Source organism: Molossus molossus, unplaced genomic scaffold, assembly GCF_014108415.1.
Source record: "Molossus molossus isolate mMolMol1 unplaced genomic scaffold, mMolMol1.p scaffold_m16_p_10, whole genome shotgun sequence".
Taxonomy (NCBI): Eukaryota; Metazoa; Chordata; class Mammalia; order Chiroptera; family Molossidae; genus Molossus; species Molossus molossus.
In genome coordinates, this window is record NW_023425345.1 from 77,459,683 (window position 1) to 77,478,863 (window position 19,181).

Consider the following 19,181-nt stretch of genomic DNA (forward strand, 5'->3'; position numbering starts at 1 on the left):
ATATTTTGGCTGGCAAATCTAAATCCAAATATCCTGGTTTCCGGAATTTGCTCTGGGCCCAGGTCTCTGTTCTATTGTTTGCAGTTTCCTTTTCTAGCTCATGATCTTGCTGTCTTGTTCCCCAGCCCCTAGATTTGCCTGGAATGCCTTGAGAAGGTAACAGACCCTTACCTCAGTGACCACTGAAAGACAATGAACCATTTCTAATTTGGTAGCATTAGCAAGCAAATTCAACCAACCACCTGATCCTCAGTTTCTTTACATCAGATTTTAACGTTCATCTGCTTATACCTGCTTACTTCAGACCTAGCCGGGAGTAAGTTTAAAGAGAAAATGTTACCTAACTGTACTTGATTTTCAAATCTGGATGTTTCACAAACTCCACCTGGGTGGGTGGTTTGGTTTTGTTTGGGGGTGAAGGAGGTGAAACCAGCCTCTGGGAGAAAGGTAGGTTACATGGGTAGTCACACAACAAAACATTGTTCTGTCTTCTGCCTGCCAGCCTTGAGGCAACACAGCACAGACACCCTCTGGTGGCCTAGTACCAGCCTTCACCTACTAGAGCTCAATAAAAGCAAATTTGCCCTAACACCGAGATTCTCTCCAAACAGAAAAATAAAATGTGTTCTCTCAAGTTTCAATTTCAGGTCAAAACTAACATCGAATTTTCTTTTCTTTTCATGTCTACAGATCAAACTCCTACTCCAACTAGATTCCTGAAGAACTGTGAGGAGGTGGGGCTCTTCAATGAACTAGCTAGCTCCTTTGAACATGAATTCAAGAAAGCTGCAGATGAGGATGAAAAAAAGGTAAGAGGCAGAACTTTAACTGAAAAACTGGTGCTGTTCAGATCTAGGCTATTTTCATTGTGCCTTGGTATAATTTGCTTAATTGGTTAAAGCACAAAATTACAGGCTTTGTTCTACAGAAACAGAGAATACCCACTAATCCTAGTCAGTCTTCTTGGACTCCAGTGGGGCATTACTTAAATTAAAATTATTTGTTTTGAATAATTTGAAGATGTTAAAAGATTATAAGTTTACTCATATTTTGTTAAATAACTTTTTTTTTTTTTTTTTACCAAATCCCACTCCTTTTTTTTAAATCCTCACCCAAGGATATTTTTTCAGTGATTTTCAGATAGAGTTGGGGGTAGTGGGGGAAGACTGAGAGAGAGAGAAACATGGATGTGAGAGAGACACATCAATTGGTTGCCTCCCTCACAGCCCCATCCAGGGCCAGGGATCAAACTGCAATCAAGGTACATGCCCTTGCCCGGAATCAAATCCTCGATGCTTTGGTCTACAGGATGACGCTCTAACCACTGAGCCAAACCAGCCAGGGCCCAAATCCCACTATTTTCTGAGCTAATCAGACTTCTCACCTGGACTTTTTTTTTTTTTTTAGTGTTTTTTCTTTATTGATCCCACTGGGGATTAGGTCCACAACCTGGGCATGTGCCCTGACTGGGAATGGAACTGGTGATCTTTTTGGTGCATGGGTCAACACTCAACCACTGAGCCACACCAGCCAGGGGCACCTGGACTATTTTTATTTAACCAGCCAATCAACAGACATTTATTGAACTTAGACTCTTGTTTGTTTCAGTGTATGAGGCTCTTACCTTCAAGTAGCTTACTAATAATATTGAAGACTTTAAACTTAAAAAGGATTTTTTTTGTTTTTGTTTTGTTTTGTTTTGTTTTGTTTTTGTTAATTCTCACCCGAGGATATTTTTTCCATTAATTTTTAGAGAGAGTGGAAGGAAGGGAAGAAGGGATGGGGAGAGAGAGAGAAATATTAGTGTGAGAGAGACACATTGATTAGTTGCCTCTCATACACGCCCTGACCAGGGCTGGGGATCCAACCTGCAACCTAGGTACGTGCCCTTGACTGGGAATCAAACCCACAACCCTTTGGTCCATGTGCCAATGCTCTAACCTCTGAGCCACACTGGCCAGGGCAATTTTCTTTTTCTTTTTATTTATTTATTTTTTATTCCTCACCTGAGGATATTTTCCATTTATTTTCAGACAGAGTGGGAGGGAGAGATAAAGAGAGAAGCATGAATGTGAGAGAGACACATCGACTGGCTGCCTCCCACCTGACCCAACCAGGGCTGGGGACCAAACTGCAACTGAGTTATGTGCCCTTGACAGGAATCAAACCTGTGACTCTTGTCTGTGGGCTGATGCTCTAACCGCTGAGCCAAACCAGCCAGGGTGGCAATTTTATTTTTTCAATTACAATTTACATTCAGTATTATTTTGTATTAGTTTCAGGTATACAGAATAATGGTTGGACAATCATATACTTTACAAAGTGTTCCCCCCAATATTAACAGTACCCACCTAGCACCATACATAGTTGTTTTAATATCATTGATTGTATTCCCTATGCTGTACTTTGCATCTTCATGACTGCTTTGTAACTAGCAATTTGTACTTCTTAATCCCTTTACCTTTTCCACCAGTCCAACCCCTCTCCCCTCTAGCAAACGTCATTCTGTTCTCTGTATCTATGAATGTTCCAATTTTGTTTGTTTATTTTGTTCATTGGATTCCACATATAAGTGGAATCATATGGTACTTTTCTTTCTCTGACTGGCTTACTTCACTTAGCATAATACCCTTCAGGTCCATCCATGCTGTCGTAAATGATAAGATTTAATTCTTTTTTTTTTTTATCCTCACCTGAGGATATTTCTCCATTTTTGTTCAGATAGAGTGGGAAGGAGAGAGAGAGAGAGAGAGAGAGAGAGAGAAACATCGATGTGAGAGGGGCACATTAAGTGGTTGCCTCCCACACGACCCCAGTCAGGGCTGGGGACAATCGCAGTCAAGGTACATGCCCAACATGACTCATTGGTCCGTGGGCCAATGCTCTAACCCTGAGCCAAACCGGCCAGGGCAATTTAATTCCTTTTTATGGCCAAGTAATATTCCATTGTATATATGTACCACAGGTTTTTTTATCCACTCATCTATTGACAAACACTTGGGTTGGTTCCACATCTTGGCTGTTGTGATAATACTTCAGTGAATATAGAGGGGCATATAATCTTTCAAATTCATGTTTTGGTTTTTTTCCAGATATATACCCAGAAGTGGAATTGCTGGGTCATAAGGCAGTTCCATTTTTTATTTTTTAAGGAAACTCCATACTGTTCTTCACAGTGCCTGTAACAGTCTGCATTCCCACCAACAGTGCATGAGGGTTCCCTTTTCTTCACCTCTTCACCAACATTTGTTTGTTGATTTCTTGATGATAGCCATTCACAGGTGTGAAGTGATAACTCATTGTGGTTTTAATTTGCATTTATCTGATGATTAGTGGCCCTGAGCTCTTTCAGATGTCTGTTGACCATTTGTAAATTCACTTTGAATAAGTGTCTAATCAGATCCTCTGTCCATTTTTTTTTTTTAATCCTCACCTGTGGACATGTTTGCATTTATCCTCAGAGCAGGAGGGAGAGAGGGAAGGAGAGAAACATCGATATGAGAGAGACACATCAATTGGTTGCCACCCACCCGACCCCAATCAGGACCAGGGGAAAACTGCAACCAAGGTACATGCCTTTAGCAGAAACCAAACCCGGGATTCTGTGGTCTGCAGGCCGACGCTCTAACCGCTGAGCCAAACTGGCCAGGGCTCTGTCCATTTTTTAAATAGGATTTTTGTTTTGTTGTTTTTATATGAGCTCTTTATAAATTTTGGCTATTAACTCCTTATTAGATGTATCATTGGTGAATATCTTCTCCCATTCAGTAGGTGGTCTTTTGCTTTGTTGATGGTTTCCTTTGCTATGCAAAAATTGTTTAATTTGATGTAGTTCATTTGTTTCTTTTTTGTTGTTGTTTCCCTCACCCAAGATATATCAGAAAAAATATTGCTAAGAGATTTTACTACCTATGTTTTCTCTTTTTTTTTTTTTTGAGGTGGGGCTTACCAAATTACTTTATTTGAAGGAATGGTACAAATGAAAGGAACATAAGTGGATTATTTGGTACAAGTTATAGAAAAGGCAAAGGTAACTCCAACATTCACTTACTGCTTTGGTGACAAGGAAGTCACCCCCATTGCTGTGAGAAGTCAGCCTAAGGCTTAGCTCTCTTCATTGTCTCCCAAGGTGTGCTTATCAAAGAGACTCTCTGCCATGCCAGTTTCAAGGACCTCCAACCTGCACAAGTTGGTTATGTGGTCACCCAGTTCTTTGATGGATTTCACCTGTTCATTCAGGTAGTGCTTCTCAATGAATTCAAACGAATGAGGGTCATTTTTGTCAGTGGCCAGTTTGTACAACTCCAACAGTGACTGATTCTCACTTTTTTCCCAAGTGTAATGCACACTCCATCGCATTCAGCTCATTCTCCCAGTTATCACGGTCTGGTTTCTTGATATCCTGAAGGAAGATTCGGCCACCTAGTTGGTTCTTCAGCTTCATTAATTTCTTAGCATGTTCTCTCTCTTCATGAGATTGGTGAAGAAAATATTTGGCAAAGTTCTTGAAAGCCACATCATCACAGTCAAAGTAGTAAGACATGGACAGGTAGATATAGGAAGCATAGACCTCCAGATTGATCTGGCAGTTCATGGAGGCCTCTGAATCCTGGTGGTAGTTCTGGCACACCTGCGAAGTGGATGTGGTCACTCGGTCATCATGGTGGGTGGCTAAGAAGAGGGCATGTATGGTGCTGGAGCGGTGGTGTGGGGGCCTTGGGGCAGGCCCAGGGTGCTGTGGGGAGGTGGCAGAAGGCTGGATCTGGGTAACAGGCTGGGATGGGAGTCGAGCACTGGTTCCACCTAAACAGTGTTGAAGCAAGAAACCATGGTGACTCTCAGCAAAGACTGTCCTGCCTATGTTTTCTTTTTTTTTCTTAATTAATTTGTGTGAGAGAGAGAGAAACCTTGATTTGTTGTTCCACTTACTTATGCATTCTTTGGTTGATTCTTTTGTGTGCTCTGACTGGGAATCAGACCCGCACCTTTGGCTATGGTGATAATGCTCTAACCACCTAAACTACCCATCCAGGCCCTGCCTATTTTTTTTTTCTTTTTTCTTTTTAAACTTATCTTAATTGTTGAATGTATTGCACATGTACCCATTTTCCCCCCATTGATCCTCTCTTCCCCGATCCCAACCTCTTCCTGCCTTACCCACGCTATTGTCTGTGTCCATTGGTTATGCATATATGCATATACGTTCTTTGGTTTATCTGTTCCTGTCCCCTCTCCCCACTTCCCTTTGAGGTTCATCAGTCTAACAATCAATTTGTACTTCTTCTTCTTTTTTTTTTTTTACTTTATTGATTTTTAGAGAGAGAGAAAGTGAGAAGGAGAGAGAGAAACATCACCCTGGCCGGTTTTGTTCAGTGGTTAGAGCATCCCCTCGTGGACCAGAGAGACTCAGGTTCAGTTCCCGCTAAGGGCACGTACCTCGGTTGCAGTTTATTCCCGGCCCTGGTTGGGTTGTGCGGGAGGCAGCCACTCAACGTGTCCCTTTCACATCGATATTTTTCTCTCTCTCTCTCTTCTTCTCTCTCCCTCCCATTCTTTCTGAACAAAAAATGGAAAAATGTCCTCGGGTGAGGATAAAAAAAAAAAAGAGAGAGAAAAGAAACATCAATGAGAGAGAACATCGACTTCCTGCATGCCCCACAACTTGGGTATGTGTCCTGACTGGGAATCGAACTGGCGACTTCTCTGTGCATGGATCAATGCTCAACCACTGAGCCACACCCAGCCGGACCCGATTTCTACTTCCTAATTCTTTACCTTTTCACCATCCCCCCAACCCCTTCCCATCTGGCAACCAACAAAAAGTTCTCTGTATCTATGAGTCTGTTTCAGTTCTGCTTGCTCATTTTGTTCGTAGATTCGATTGTTGATAGACATGTATTTATTGCCATTTTATTGTTTATATTTTTGTTCTTTTTCAAGAAGATCTGTCAGCATTTCATATATTTGTTTGGTGTTGATGAACTCCTTTAGCTTTTTCTTGTCTAGGAAATTCTTTATATGTCCATCTATTCTAAATTATAGCTTTGCAGGATAGAGTAATCTTGGTTATAGTCGTTACTTTTCATCACTTTGAGTATCTCTCTTGCCACTCCTTTTTGGCCTGCAAAGTTTCTTTTGGGAAATTGGCTGATAGTCTCATGGGAGCTCCTTTGTAGGTAACTAACTGCTTTTCTCTTGCTGCTTTTAAGATTCTCTCTTTGTCTTTAACCTTTTGCATTTTGATTATGATGTGTCTTAGTGTGGGCTTTTTGGGTTCATTTTGTTTGGGACTCTCTATGCTTCCTGGACTTAAATGTCTGTTTCCTTCACCAAATTAGGGAAGTTTTCTGTCATTGGTTTTTCAAATAGGTTTTCTTTTTTTTTTTTATCCTCACTCGAGGACATTTTTCCTTTTTTTGTTCAGGTAGAGAGGGAGGGAGAGAGGAACAGAGAGAGAGAGAGAAACATCGATGTGAAAGGAACACATCGAGTGGCTGCCACCCGCACAACCGACCAGGGCCAGGGACAAACTGCAACCGAGGTACGCGCCCTTAGCGGGAACTGAACCCGGGTCTCTCAGGACTGCAGGCCGACGCTCTAACCGCTGAGCCAAACCGGCCAGGGCTCAAATAGGTTTTCAATTTCTTGCTCTCTCTCTCCTGGCAAACTCATGATGTGAATGTTAGTACGCTTGAAGTTGTCTCAGGGGCTCCTTCATCATCATATTTTTGGATTCTTTTTTCTAATTGGGTGTTTCTGCTTCCTTATATTACAAATTGATGGTTTGTTTGCTTTTTGGCTTCACCTACTCTATCCACTATTGATTCCCTGTAAATTATCCTTCATTTCTGACTGGTCCTTTTTTATGCTCTTGAGGTCCTCACTAAGTTTGTTGTTGTTCTCACTAAGTCCCTTGAAATTCTCACTAAGTTCCTTGAGCATCCTTATAACCAGTGTTTTGAACTCTGCATCTGTTAGATTGCTTATCTCTGTTTCACTTAGTTCTTTTCCTGGAGTTTCATTCTGTTCTTTCATTTGGGACATGTTTCTTTGTCTCCTCATTTTGGCTCCTTCCTGTGTTTGTTTCTATGTATTAGGTAGAGTTGCTATGTCTCCTAGGCTTCCTAGGATGGCCTGTTGTAGTAGGTGTCCTGTAGTGTCCAGTGGCACAGCCTTCCTAGTCACCCCAGCTGGGCCTTCAAGGTGCACCCCTAGTGTGGACTGTACACCCTTCTGTTGTAATTGAGTATTGATTGCTATTGGCATGTCAATGGGAGGGATTAATTCAGGCTGATCAGCTGCAAGAACTGGCTGTGCCCACTGACCACTGACCTGTGACTACCTTGGAGGATCGGCTGTACAGGGCCCACCACACAGAGTGAGACTTAACTTCATCAGGGCTCTGGTACCCACTGAGTCCACTCCTTGAGTGTGTCGCTTGTGGAGGTGGTTGGGTGGTGGTGCTTCGCTGTAGTCTAAAGCTATCCGCTGGCTCTAGGGCAAGGTCAGCCACTGCCTGTGTTCTACCTGGGGCCACCAGGCATAATTTACAAAGTGATCTGCAGATGGCTGCTTCTTGTGCTGGGCTTGAAGGTGCCCAGGCAAAGCCAAGTTGTGAACCAAGGCTGGCTGCTCTTAGTGCAAGGCCTGGGGCCACTTAGCTAGGTATGGGGCTCATTGAGGCCAGTTGCTGTTTGAGAGAATTTAGGAAAATCTGAAGCAGAAGCCAAGACAAACCAATCCTATGGTAAAGCCACCAGAAACAGCTTGGGTGGGCCAGAAAGTTGGGTGGGGCAGGGCCTTAGGGAGTTACCAGGACTATGCAAACAGTGTGAATCAGGTTGCTGGAGTCCCAGATATGGCCCATGCGACAAGGGTTCATCAAAGAAACAAGGGTCTCCACCAGCACTCAGTAGGGGAGAAAGCTGCATCTCCAGCTCTTACCCCAATGCCAAATAACTCAGTTCTTCCCAGTATGTCTCTGGCGCCCCTCAAGCTGCCTCCCCCACACTGGATCCTGGAGGGAGTGGGTCCAAATAAGTTCATGTGCAGGCGCTTTAAGAGGAACTTCCTGGGACTCCAGAAGCCTCAGCCTCCCTCAGCCTCAATTCCCACTGCGTTTTACAGCCAGAAGTTATGGGGACTTCTCTTCCCAGTACTGGAACCCTGAGCTGGGGGGCCTGGTGTGGGATGGAGACCCCTTGCTCCTCAGGGAGGACTTTTCCAGCCAAGGTATTCTCTTGATTTTTATTTTCCACACTTGAGTGCGGGACCAGCCAGTCTCCCCCTCCTACCTGTCTTCTTCATGTGGCTTCTTTAATTTCGTAGTTGTAGGACTTCCAGTTAGCTCGATTTCAGGCGGTTTTGGATGATGGTTGTTCTGTAGTTTAGATGTAATTTTGATGTTGCTTGTATTTTCTTTTTTTTATCCTCACCTGAGGACATTTTTACATTTATCTTCAGATAGAGCGGGAGGGAGGGAGAGAGGAAGAGAGAGAAAAACATCGATGTGAGAGAGACACATCGAGTGCCTCCCACCCACAAGATCTCAACCGGGGCCAGGGACAAACCGCAACCGAGGTACATACCCCTAGCAGGATCCGAACCGAGGACTCTCTGGTCTGCAGGCGGATGCTCTAACCGCTGAGCCAAACAGTCCAAGGCTGCCTGTGTTTTCTTGAAGTAGGATATCCTGAATGCCTTCCAAAGAAGATCAATCAGGATGGTGAAAGAACTAGAAAGTATGTCACTTTAGGAGCATTTAAAGAAATTGAGGAATTTTTGCGTGGAAAAGAGATTTAATGTGAACAAAAGCTCAGAGTTAAATATTTGAAGAGTTTTTGTGTACAAGAAGTGTTAAACTTATTTTGTGTGGCTCGGTGGTAGAAGTATCGCCAGCAGGTCAAAGTGTCATACAGTGTATTCAATTACATGTAGGTCACTTAGTATAGAAATTGTAGAGAGGATTAAAATGCTGGAATGCCTTCGCATTCTAAGGTGCTGTGACTGTGATTTTTAGGCTTTATATTTCAAATCGATAGAAAATCCTTTCTTTAGTTTGGAAGACCAGAGGAAATAGTTCAAGAAGCAGAATCAAAGAAAAATAGTTCCCATGGTATAGGAGATTTTGGAGAAAAGGAAACTGGAAAGACCAGAGTTTTTTCTAGTTTAGAATTCGAATTCTGGGTTATTAGTCACTATTTAAAATCAGGTCTGTGGCCTGGCTGGTGTGGTTCAGTGGTTGAGCACTGACCCATGCACCAAGAGGTCGCTGGCTTGATTCCTGGTCAGGGCACGTGCCCAGGTTGTTTGGCCTGATCCCCAGTGGGGGGCATGTAGGAAGCTGCCAATCAGTGTTCTCTCTCATCGATGTTTCTCTCTCTCTCTCTCTCTCTCTCTCTCTCTCCTTCTCCCTTCCTCTCTCTCTAAAATCAATAAGGGACAAAAAATTTTTAATCAGGTCTGTGTTTCATAATTGAGAAAAATTCCATATATGATCTCAAAACATATACCCATTAACCATATGTACCTTCCATAAATGCATGATGTGGTGAGACATGAAATCCCATCAGAATATAAAAAAGCCAGAATATAAGGAAAAAATGTCCAGGAAAGCTATTTCTTTCTAAGAGGGAGTTGTACATGATCTTTTCATTCAGCTTAAATTGTAAGAATGCAAGATAAAGTGTCCTTATCACTGGAGGTCTTTCCAAATTTAATAGCTTCCTATGAGCTTCTTTTCATGCTATCTCCCTCAAACCTAAAAGAAAACAAGGCAATTCAGTGGCATATATTTGTAGTCCTACTTCAAAAGGTAGAACCAACCTTCTCAACATTCTTTTTCTTTAGAAACCCAGGTCTCTCATTTTTTAGTTGCTTCATCCTAGATGGTATAATTTCTCCTTCCCCAAAGCAAAGAAATCAGTCAAATTGTTTCCACCAGGATGTGAGATATTTTAAACCAAACTCTTTATAGGCAAATTTAAGAAAATTAGTCTCCCTTGAAAAGCTTCAGATCTTTTCCATTGCCATTTTCACTCATTTGACACTTCTGAGAGGCCATTCATAGGTGATCAGGCCTTTACTCATTGGATATCTTTCGGTGTTTCTTCCTGCCTTGCCTGGATGAGAAGCACAGACGTAGTGTAAGATCGTCTCCAGGTGTGTTTTATGAGCCCACAACTTTCCTGAACCACAGCTTTTCTAGATGCCCCCAAGTGATTTTAAACTTGTGGTTGAGAGGCCTCTCCTTCCCACCACCATTTGACTTCAAGCATCCCAGGATTAGCTCAGCTGGGCCTGACATCTAAGCAGTGTAGAAAAAGTGAGGGCAGGAATGAAACCATCTTTGCTGTTGCTCACCTCCATCATATTAGAGAAAAAGAACTATTACCACCTTTTCTAATGTCGTACACACCAGATTATCTTCAGTTTGCTCAACCACCAAGAATGTTTTTAGGGATTAAGGTAACAAGGGAACAGTAAGAAACAAACTCCTCTTTCACCAAGAATTCCAGGATATGGCAAGAATAGAACAAAGGATCCACTTTGTCATAAAGCTGAGCTGTAATGCCAGCGGTTCCTGCTTCTGTCATGGTGCAGTGTCTGGGCCTTCGTCTCAGATTGTTTATTGTTCCCTGCAAAGCCATTCATGGCTTCACAATTCTGTGAGGTGGTGGCACCACTGCTAGAAAAGTACTCTCTTTTCTTCCGGATTTTCTCCAGTCCTACTCCTAGGACCAAGTTCTAATTTTTTTCACTGATCAGGTGATCAGCCTTTCCTTTCTTTGTTACTCTGAAGCCCTATTTTTCTAACTTTTAGCCTTTAGCACCAGATTTTGGGGTGAAATCGCCATCAAACATGAGGCGTTCCCTAGAAAAGTTTCTCTTATATTGTTTTCAGTACTTTAATAGTCAATTTGTCTTTATTTGCTTTTGATAATTGGGTAATTAGTCATTCTGGTTGGCAGAAAAAGTGTTCACAGCTCTCCAGTGGCCAATAGAGCTGTTTGGGAAAGGCAGGCACTGGATTCAGGAATCATTTTATTTTCCTGAAAAATAATATCGTAATACTTGAATGGATTTAAATTACATCTTTTTTTTTCCCTTTCAGGGTCTTTATAGCATTATAAGTATTTTTTCCCCTTCAGAATCTTTGTAAGTATTCACCCATAGTGTGAAGCAGTGATATATCTCCATTAATAGTTAGGGAAACAGAAGCCCTGAGCATTAAAAGGATTTGGCCGAAGTTATTCATAAAGCCTGGGCTTCACATTTCTTTGACTTGCAGTTCGGCGCTTTGACCAAGGACTGAACTTCTTAGAAGTTCATCTTTTAACTGGGAAGATACAGATTCAACCTGAAAGGAATTATAGGGTTAAACTATACTCATTTCTCTCTTTCAGCAGGCTTCTGCGGGGCCCCTTGACATGTCTCTGCCTTCCACACCAGACATTAAAATCAAAGAAGAGGAGCCGGTGGAGGTAGACTCATCTCCACCTGACAGCCCTGCCTCCAGCCCCTGCTCCCCACAACTCAAGGACAAGGTAAAATTCTCTACCAAAAGTCATCCCAAATGTTAATTAACAGATTACATTTTGATTCATTAGTTGTATAAATAGTGTGTGATACAGGAGGATGGAGTATATTCAAATAAATGTTCATTGTTTAGAAGATTTATATAAATTATACCTATTATGTGACCCAGCTACTCTACTTCTAAGTCTGTGTAGAAATGAAGTTAGTGCGTGAGAATGTTCATAACAGTTATTGATAATAGTCGAAAAACTGGAAGTAGAAAATGAATAAAGTATAGTATATTTATAAAATGGGATACTACATGACATTAAAAAGAATGAACTAATTATATACACATCAATATGGGTGAATCTCACAAATGTTATATAGAACAACAACAAAACTCGGACACAGAAGTACATACTATATGATTTTATTTACATCAGGTCCAAGAAGAGGCAAAATTATTTGATGGTGATAGAACTCAGAATAATGTTTAACTTCTTGTGAGGAAAGGTATGGATTGGGAAGGAATGCAGGAGAACCTTCTGGGGTGCTGGAAATGGGCTCTGTCTTGATTTTACATATGTAAAAAGTCATTGAGTTATATCTTTTAGATTAATGCACTTTATTGTATGTATGTTGTACTTCAATTAATAAGTGAAAATCACATAATTTATATACTGGACATTAAATAGTTTAGAATAAAGTCTTCCCAGAGGGAAGTCTTATAGTGACTTAAAGGGAGTATCTGCTAGGATTCTGAATATTTTTTTAAAGGAAACTTTTTATGAAGTGGTATTTTTTACAAATTTACTGAAATACAGTACATGTATAGAAAAGTACATAAATTATAAGTATACAGCTCATTGAATTTTTATAAACTTTACAGATTTGTAACTAGCACTCAGATATTATCAGAACCTCAAAAGCACCCTCATGCCTCCTTCTAGTCTCTACTGTTCTACTAACAGTTACTAGTTTTAATATCTACTTTGAATAGTGCATCTACACCTCATAGGTTACCTCCCTTCAAATTTGGTTTGATAACTTCTCAAAACTACTCCCTGCATAAACATTACCACCTTCCCCCCACAAAAAACCAACAACATTACAACCTTCCCCTCTCTTTCCTTTTTATCAGCAACCAGGTCCTAGAAGCTGCCTGGAGATGCTTTCATGGCCAATGTGGCCACTGGTAACCTAAGATCCTAAGAAGTTAACAGTGGGAAGCAGTTTGTTTTATTACAATATGATCATTATTTAAACTTCCATAGCCCTTTTGTAAAGAAGTTACTGGGTTGCCTTATCACCAGTCTTATACCTGCCTTTTCCTGTTAGAGATCACAGGACACTCAGGTATCAAGTTTAGAATGACAGTATCTAGACTGTGAAAAATTATAACAATTTTTAGAATTTGTGTGACTACATTGATTCTACAAAGATTTCAGGTGATTTTTCAACTGTCTTCTCACTTATATAGCCATCATCCCTGATGAAAGGGAGCTAGCCAAAAGGTCTTAACTCAGCAATTTTACTGAATGGGTGAGTGAGGTATGGTCCATGACCATGGAGCAACATGACTTGCTCTAATGCACTTTCCAATAAATTTGTGCTAGATTTTACCAGTTACATATTTCCCTATAAGCAGCCCCTTAAAGCATTTTGTGATCTGTTGATCTCTTCTCCCCAGGAGGTTGCTCTAAAGCCTGTTGTGATCTCTACCCCAACACCTACTATTGTACGCCCTGGCTCCTTGCCTCTCCACCTGGGCTATGATCCACTTCACCCAACCCTTCCCTCCCCAACCTCTGTCATCACACAGGCTCCACCGTCCAACAGGCAACTGGGGTAAGTAAAGAGCAGAGAGAAATAATGAAGCCTGAATCTTTTTCTACTTTGTAAAATTAGTTGATAAAACACGGACTGGCCCAGCTGGTTTAGCTCAGTGGTTGAGCATCAACCCATGGACCAAGAGGTCACTGGTTCAATTCCCAGTCAGGGCACATGCCTGCGTTGTGGGCTCAATCCCCTTGAGGGTGTGCAGAAGGCAGCCAATCGATGTGTCTCTCTCATCAGTGTTTCTGTCTCTCTCTACCTACCCCTTCCTCTCTCTTTAAAAATCAATAAAAACAGCCCTGGCCGGTTTGGCTCAGCGGTTAAACTGTTGGCCAGCGGTTCAGAGAGACCCGGGTTCGGTTTCCGCTAAGGGCATGTACTTTGGTTGCAGTTTGTCCCTGGTTCTGGTTGGGCCCTGCGGGTGTCAACCACTGGATGTGTCCCTTTCACGTCAATGTTTCTCTCTCTGTCTCTTCCTCTCTCTCCCTCCCATTCTGTCTGAACAAAAAATGGAAAAATGTCCTCGGGTGAGGATTAAAAAAAAATCAATAAAAACATATATTTAAAAAAAAAAACGGACTGTTTAAATGCTCAAGAAAAATGAGTCACTGTGACTGTCTCTCAAAATAAAATTATCCCCCTATAAATAGATTCCTTTCCTTTTTCAGTAGATCAGCAAGTATTTATTTGAGGATAATACTTCATTAATTAGGAGGTTTAATACTTATTTGATCTAAAAGAAAAATGCTTAAAATTTTAGGAAGTTCATCATAATGGTGGAGGCCACACAGGAAACTATATTTAGTACTTGGCCTTAATCGGTAGACATTATTGTATTACTACTGAATGAGGTGGTGAAACCCATTAAGTCATCTTTTTTTTTTTTTTTATCCTCACCCGAGGACATTTTTCCATTTTTTGTTCAGGTAGAGTGGGAGGGAGAGAGAGGAACAGAGAGAGAGAGAGAGAAACATCGATGCGAAAGGAACACATCGAGTGGCTGCCACCCGCACGACCGACCAGGGCCTGGGACAAACTGCAACCGAGGCACGCGCCCTTAGCGGGAACCGAACCCGGGTCTCTCAGGACCGCAGGTCGACGCTCCAACCGCTGAGCCAAACCGGCCAGGGCAAGTCATCTTTTTTTAGTATTTCCCTCATTTCGTTAGGATTCTTGGTCTTTGCTACTCCTGATTTTGTTTGTCTATTTGTCTTAACTCTGGGCACAGCCTGAACATATTTCCTAATGGGATGACTTGCCATCCTATCCCTAAGTACCCACTGAGTTAAGTTATTATCAGTCCTGGACGGTTTGGCTCAGCAGTAGATCGTTGGCCCAAGGACCAAAGAGTTGTGGGTTCAGTTCCGGTCAAGGGCACATACTTTGGTTGCAGTTCGGTCCCCAGCCCTGGTCAGGGTCATGTGGGAGGCAACCAGTCAATGTGTCTCTCTCACGTTGATGTCTCACTCTCCCCCTCCTCCCTTCTTCCCCTCCCACTCAATCTGAAGATGAATGGAAAAATATGCTCGGGTGATGATTTATTTATTTGTTTGTTTTCTTTATTGATTTTAGAGAGAGAGGGAGAGAGAGATAGAAACAGTGATGAGAGAGAACATCAATTAGCCACCTTCTGCATGTCCCCCGCTGGGGATTGGGCACACAACATGGGCATGTGCCCTGACTGGGAATCGAACTGGCGACCTCTTGGTGCATGGGTCGACACTCAACCACTGAGCCACACTGGCTGGGCTTGGGTGCGGATTTAAAAAAAAAAAAAGAAGCTAGCCCTGGCTGGTTTGGCTCAGCGGTTAGAGCTTCGGCCTGCAGTCCAGAGAGGCCTGGGTTCGGTTTCCACTAAGGTCATATACCTCGGTTGCGGTTTGTCCCTGGCCCTGGTTGGGTTGTGCGGGTGGCAACCACTCGATGTGTCCCTTTCACGTCAATGTTTCTCTCTCTCTCTCTCCCTCCCACTCTATCTGAACAAAATATGGAAGAGTGTCCTCGGGTGAGGATAAAAAAATTTTTTTAAATTTAAAACAAGAAGTTATTAGGATTTAGCCTTTTGAAGCTTATTGTTCTGTGGACCCACTAGGAAAAATACAAAGCGACATCTTTTTGGACAGGGTAGAGCAAAATGTGGAAAGGAACAAGAAAAACTTATTCATAATTTGGCTTTTTAAATATGTTTTTATTGATTTTAAAGAGAGAAGAAGGGAGAGAGAAAGAGAGAGAGAAACATTGATGTGAGAGAACAGCGATCGTTTGCCTCCTGTATGCACCCCAACCAGGGATCAAACTTGCAACTTGGGCATGTGCCCTGACCGGGAATCTAACCGGCAACTTTTCAGTGCACAGGACAATGCTCAACCAACTGAGCCACACTGTCCAGGACAGTTGTTCAAAACTCTTTATAGGATTTGCTTCCCACCCATTTCAGTTCAGTAGTGTTTGCTTAATTTGCAAGGAGTAAAGATCTTATAGCATTCCCTGCTTTTTCCTACCTTCATGAGGGTATCAAGATTTTACCATGCTGTTCTTTAGCTTCTCTAAGTAGAGAAAACTAGAAAAATCTGCTATATTATAGAAAGACAATCCATAGGCAAAAGGGTCTGTATTGTGAGCATTTCACTTCATGTGTCCTCTAGGTCTCCCACTGGCTCCCTTCCTCTCGTCATGCATCTTGCTAATGGACAGACCATGCCTGTGCTGCCAGGGCCTCCGGTACAGATGCCTTCTGTTATATCGGTAAGCTCTGTAGTTGGGACAGCCAGCCCTACCAACACACAGTCCCTCCCTTCCACCTGAATGCTCATAAACACACACGAGCCCCAGGGAAACGTGGGCTCTGGTCTGTATTAGTTGAGCATGGCAGCCTGCCTAAACACTTCACTAAGCTCTGCCAATCCAGTACTATGGAACACTAAACAAAGACTCATCTGGACAATTGGCTCCTGGTCTAGGAATTGATCTTGCCAGCCTGCTGATTGGTTGATTTCACTTGGCACTTAGCACCTCCCAAATTACCCACCACTTTCCTCAATATACAGCCCCAGCCCTTCCCATAGAAATTGTCATAGCACTGAAGGATTAGATTCAGTGCTATTGGAGGAGGTATTTCCCAGGATCCCTGTATGCCCTATGGGCAGGTTGCACAAAACAGGCCCTAATGTGCCAATCTCAGAATCACTGCATTTTGGAAAGCTGTGGCTCCACTGATACTATTATGTTCCCTTCTGGTTTTGCTTCCTCTTGATCCAGCTGGCCAGGCCTATGTCTGTGGTGCCCAACATTCCTGGTATCCCTGGCCCACCAGTTAACAGCAGTGGCTCCATTTCTCCCTCTGGCCACCCTATGCCATCAGAAGCCAAGATGGTGAGTACATTATTCCAGCCTTGGGCAACATTGGCCCTTCCTGAAAGAAGTGGTATCAGCCTACGTTTTTCAAGTGAGCCAAATAAGGGAACCTTCTGGGACTTGGCAAAGCTAAAGACACCCTGTTGTGAGGTCTATAGGAAAAGAGAACCTGATTTAGGACTCCCATCTCCTCTCTTCTACCTTTAAAACCTGGTACTTTAGACCATGGCAGTGAAGAGGTACCACAGATTGTTTGGAGTGGAACACTTGCTGTTTCAGTTCCAGGGTGACAGATGGAGGGTGGATGAGTGGGCAGGAGAGCTGGCCAAGAGGTGAATAGCTGCGTAACCAGCTCCTGGCCAGGTTCCAGGAGAGAGCTTTCATCTGGACTCTATTGCTTCAACAACCCCCACCCTCCAACTGTGCCCAGGATGATAGCCAGGGAATAGAGTAGGCATTTTGGGGATCCAGGTGCATGCTCTCTCTCCCTGTCATTTTCTTTTAATTCCTCTGTTAAGGGAAAGTAGGTGTGGAAATTCTGGCTATCTGTAAGGTCAGTAATAAAATCCAAGCCCATTCTTCCCACCCTTGACAACCTTTTTTTATTCCCCTTATCTTTTTCCACAGAGACTAAAAGCTACCCTAACCCACCAAGTCTCCTCAATCAATGGTGGTTGTGGAATGGTGGTGGGTACTGCCAGCACCATGGTGACAGCCCGTCCTGAGCAGAGTCAGATCCTCATCCAACACCCTGATGCCCCATCCCCTGCCCAGCCACAGGTCAGTGGGCCCTTGGATGGGGTACCAGCTATATCGCCATTGCTCTTTATGTCCTGTGTTTATCTAGGAGCAGAAAAATTAGAAAAGAATGGATTTCAGCTTTCTGAACATCTTCCTGTACTTTGGTTCTTGCTGACAATTTAACAGTAGCAAAATGTACCATTCTTTATCCACCTTTGTGTTATACTTACATGTAAACAGACTAGATAATGCAGAACTGTCACAGATGTCTTAATTTTTGGTTTTTGGTTTTTTTCTATATGTAAATGATGTATGTGCACCAGACAAAGGAGGTTTTCCTAGTCTCTTTCCCATCTATTAAGTCTTTTTTTTTTCCTTTATTGATTTTAGAGCGAGAGGAAGGGAGAGGGAGAGAGAGATAGAAACATTGATGAGTGAGAACATCAGTTGGCCGCCTCCTGCATGCCCCCCGCTAGGGATCGGGCCCACAACCTGGGCATGTGCCCTGACCTGGAATTGAACCAGTGACCTCTTGGTGCGTGGGTTGGCGCTCAGCCACTAAGCCACACCAGCCAGGCAGTTTCAGGAGGCGGCCAATTGATGTTCTCACTCATCAGTGTTTCTCTCTCTCTTTCCCTCTCCCTTCCTCTCATTCTAAAATAAAATAAAAAAAAAGTTAATTTACTTGATTAGATTTTACAACAAAAATCAGACAATAATATATTAATAATATGTGATGTCACAATATTACAATGCTTCAGTAAACAAACACAAAAATACACCTTTTTCTTATCACTTTAATCCCTTAAAAGAGCAGTCCCATTTAGATGCCCAATTCTTTTCTCAAGGTGGCCTCAGTTTTAATAAATTTCTTTGAAAACTAAATAGGCTTCAGTTTTGTATTATTTATACTGGACAGGTGACAACAACCTGAGATTGGTTTCTAGAGTTTCATTCTTTGCCCAGCCCCTTTTCCTGATGTCACCACCTGCTTCATCATTTACCACATGTCCTAGCATTTAATGGCCATATGCTGCCTTAAAGCTTGGCCAACAACAAAAACCTTCTTTGAAGTTTTCTTGTTGGAAGCTAAGCCTTCCCACCCTCATGTATCCCCTTCCAGTGCCAATCCCTGGAGATGGTAGAGCAGTAGCCCCTTGCCTAAGTTGTGCTGCTTTGCCTCTTGAGAATATGACATTGATTTCTTTCCTTCTCATTCTTTCCTTTCTCTCAGCCTGTTCTTTCATTCCCTGCATGATTACTGAATTGCCTATGAGAGAACAGGAACTTTATCATTTCCTTTTCCCCGTCCTTGGTAAAGCACTAATCTTTACATGTAGTCCAATGAACTTGGACAAAGAGGAAATTTTTAATCTCAAGAGAATTAGTGTAAACTTTCCTTGGTATAGTGAAAAGCAATGACCTAAGGCCTGTATGTAGCTCATTAAATTGAATTTGAAATTTTCTCCCCATTTTTTTTCTTTGGGAAGAGATATTAGTCTGAATAAATAAAATTATCTCTTTTTTTTTATCATCCTCACCCGAGGACATTCTTCCATTCTTTGTTCAGATAGAGTGGGAGGGAGAGAGGGGAACAGAGAGAGAGAGAAACATTGATGTGAAAGGGACACATCGAGTGGTCGCCACCCGCACAACCAACCAGGGCCGGGGACAAACTGCAACCGAGGTACATGCCCTTAGCGGGAACCGAACCCGGGTCTCTCCGGACC

General features: G+C 42.5%; 1 protein-coding gene across 4 annotated transcripts in view; it reads left to right on the forward strand.

The window, feature by feature from the left end:
* LOC118623434 (cyclic AMP-dependent transcription factor ATF-7) overlaps positions 1–19,181 on the forward strand; it is a 113,798-nt gene that overhangs the window by 85,280 nt on the left and 9,337 nt on the right. For 3 of the 4 annotated variants that reach the window (XM_036250998.1, XM_036250996.1, XM_036250997.1), the window contains 6 exons: positions 691–809; positions 11,406–11,546; positions 13,211–13,368; positions 16,002–16,101; positions 16,615–16,728; positions 17,338–17,490. In XM_036250998.1, coding sequence (XP_036106891.1) covers positions 691–809; positions 11,406–11,546; positions 13,211–13,368; positions 16,002–16,101; positions 16,615–16,728; positions 17,338–17,490 — 785 coding nt within the window. The remainder of the gene's footprint in view (positions 1–690; positions 810–11,405; positions 11,547–13,210; positions 13,369–16,001; positions 16,102–16,614; positions 16,729–17,337; positions 17,491–19,181) is intronic. The other variant, XM_036250999.1, reaches the window with a different exon arrangement.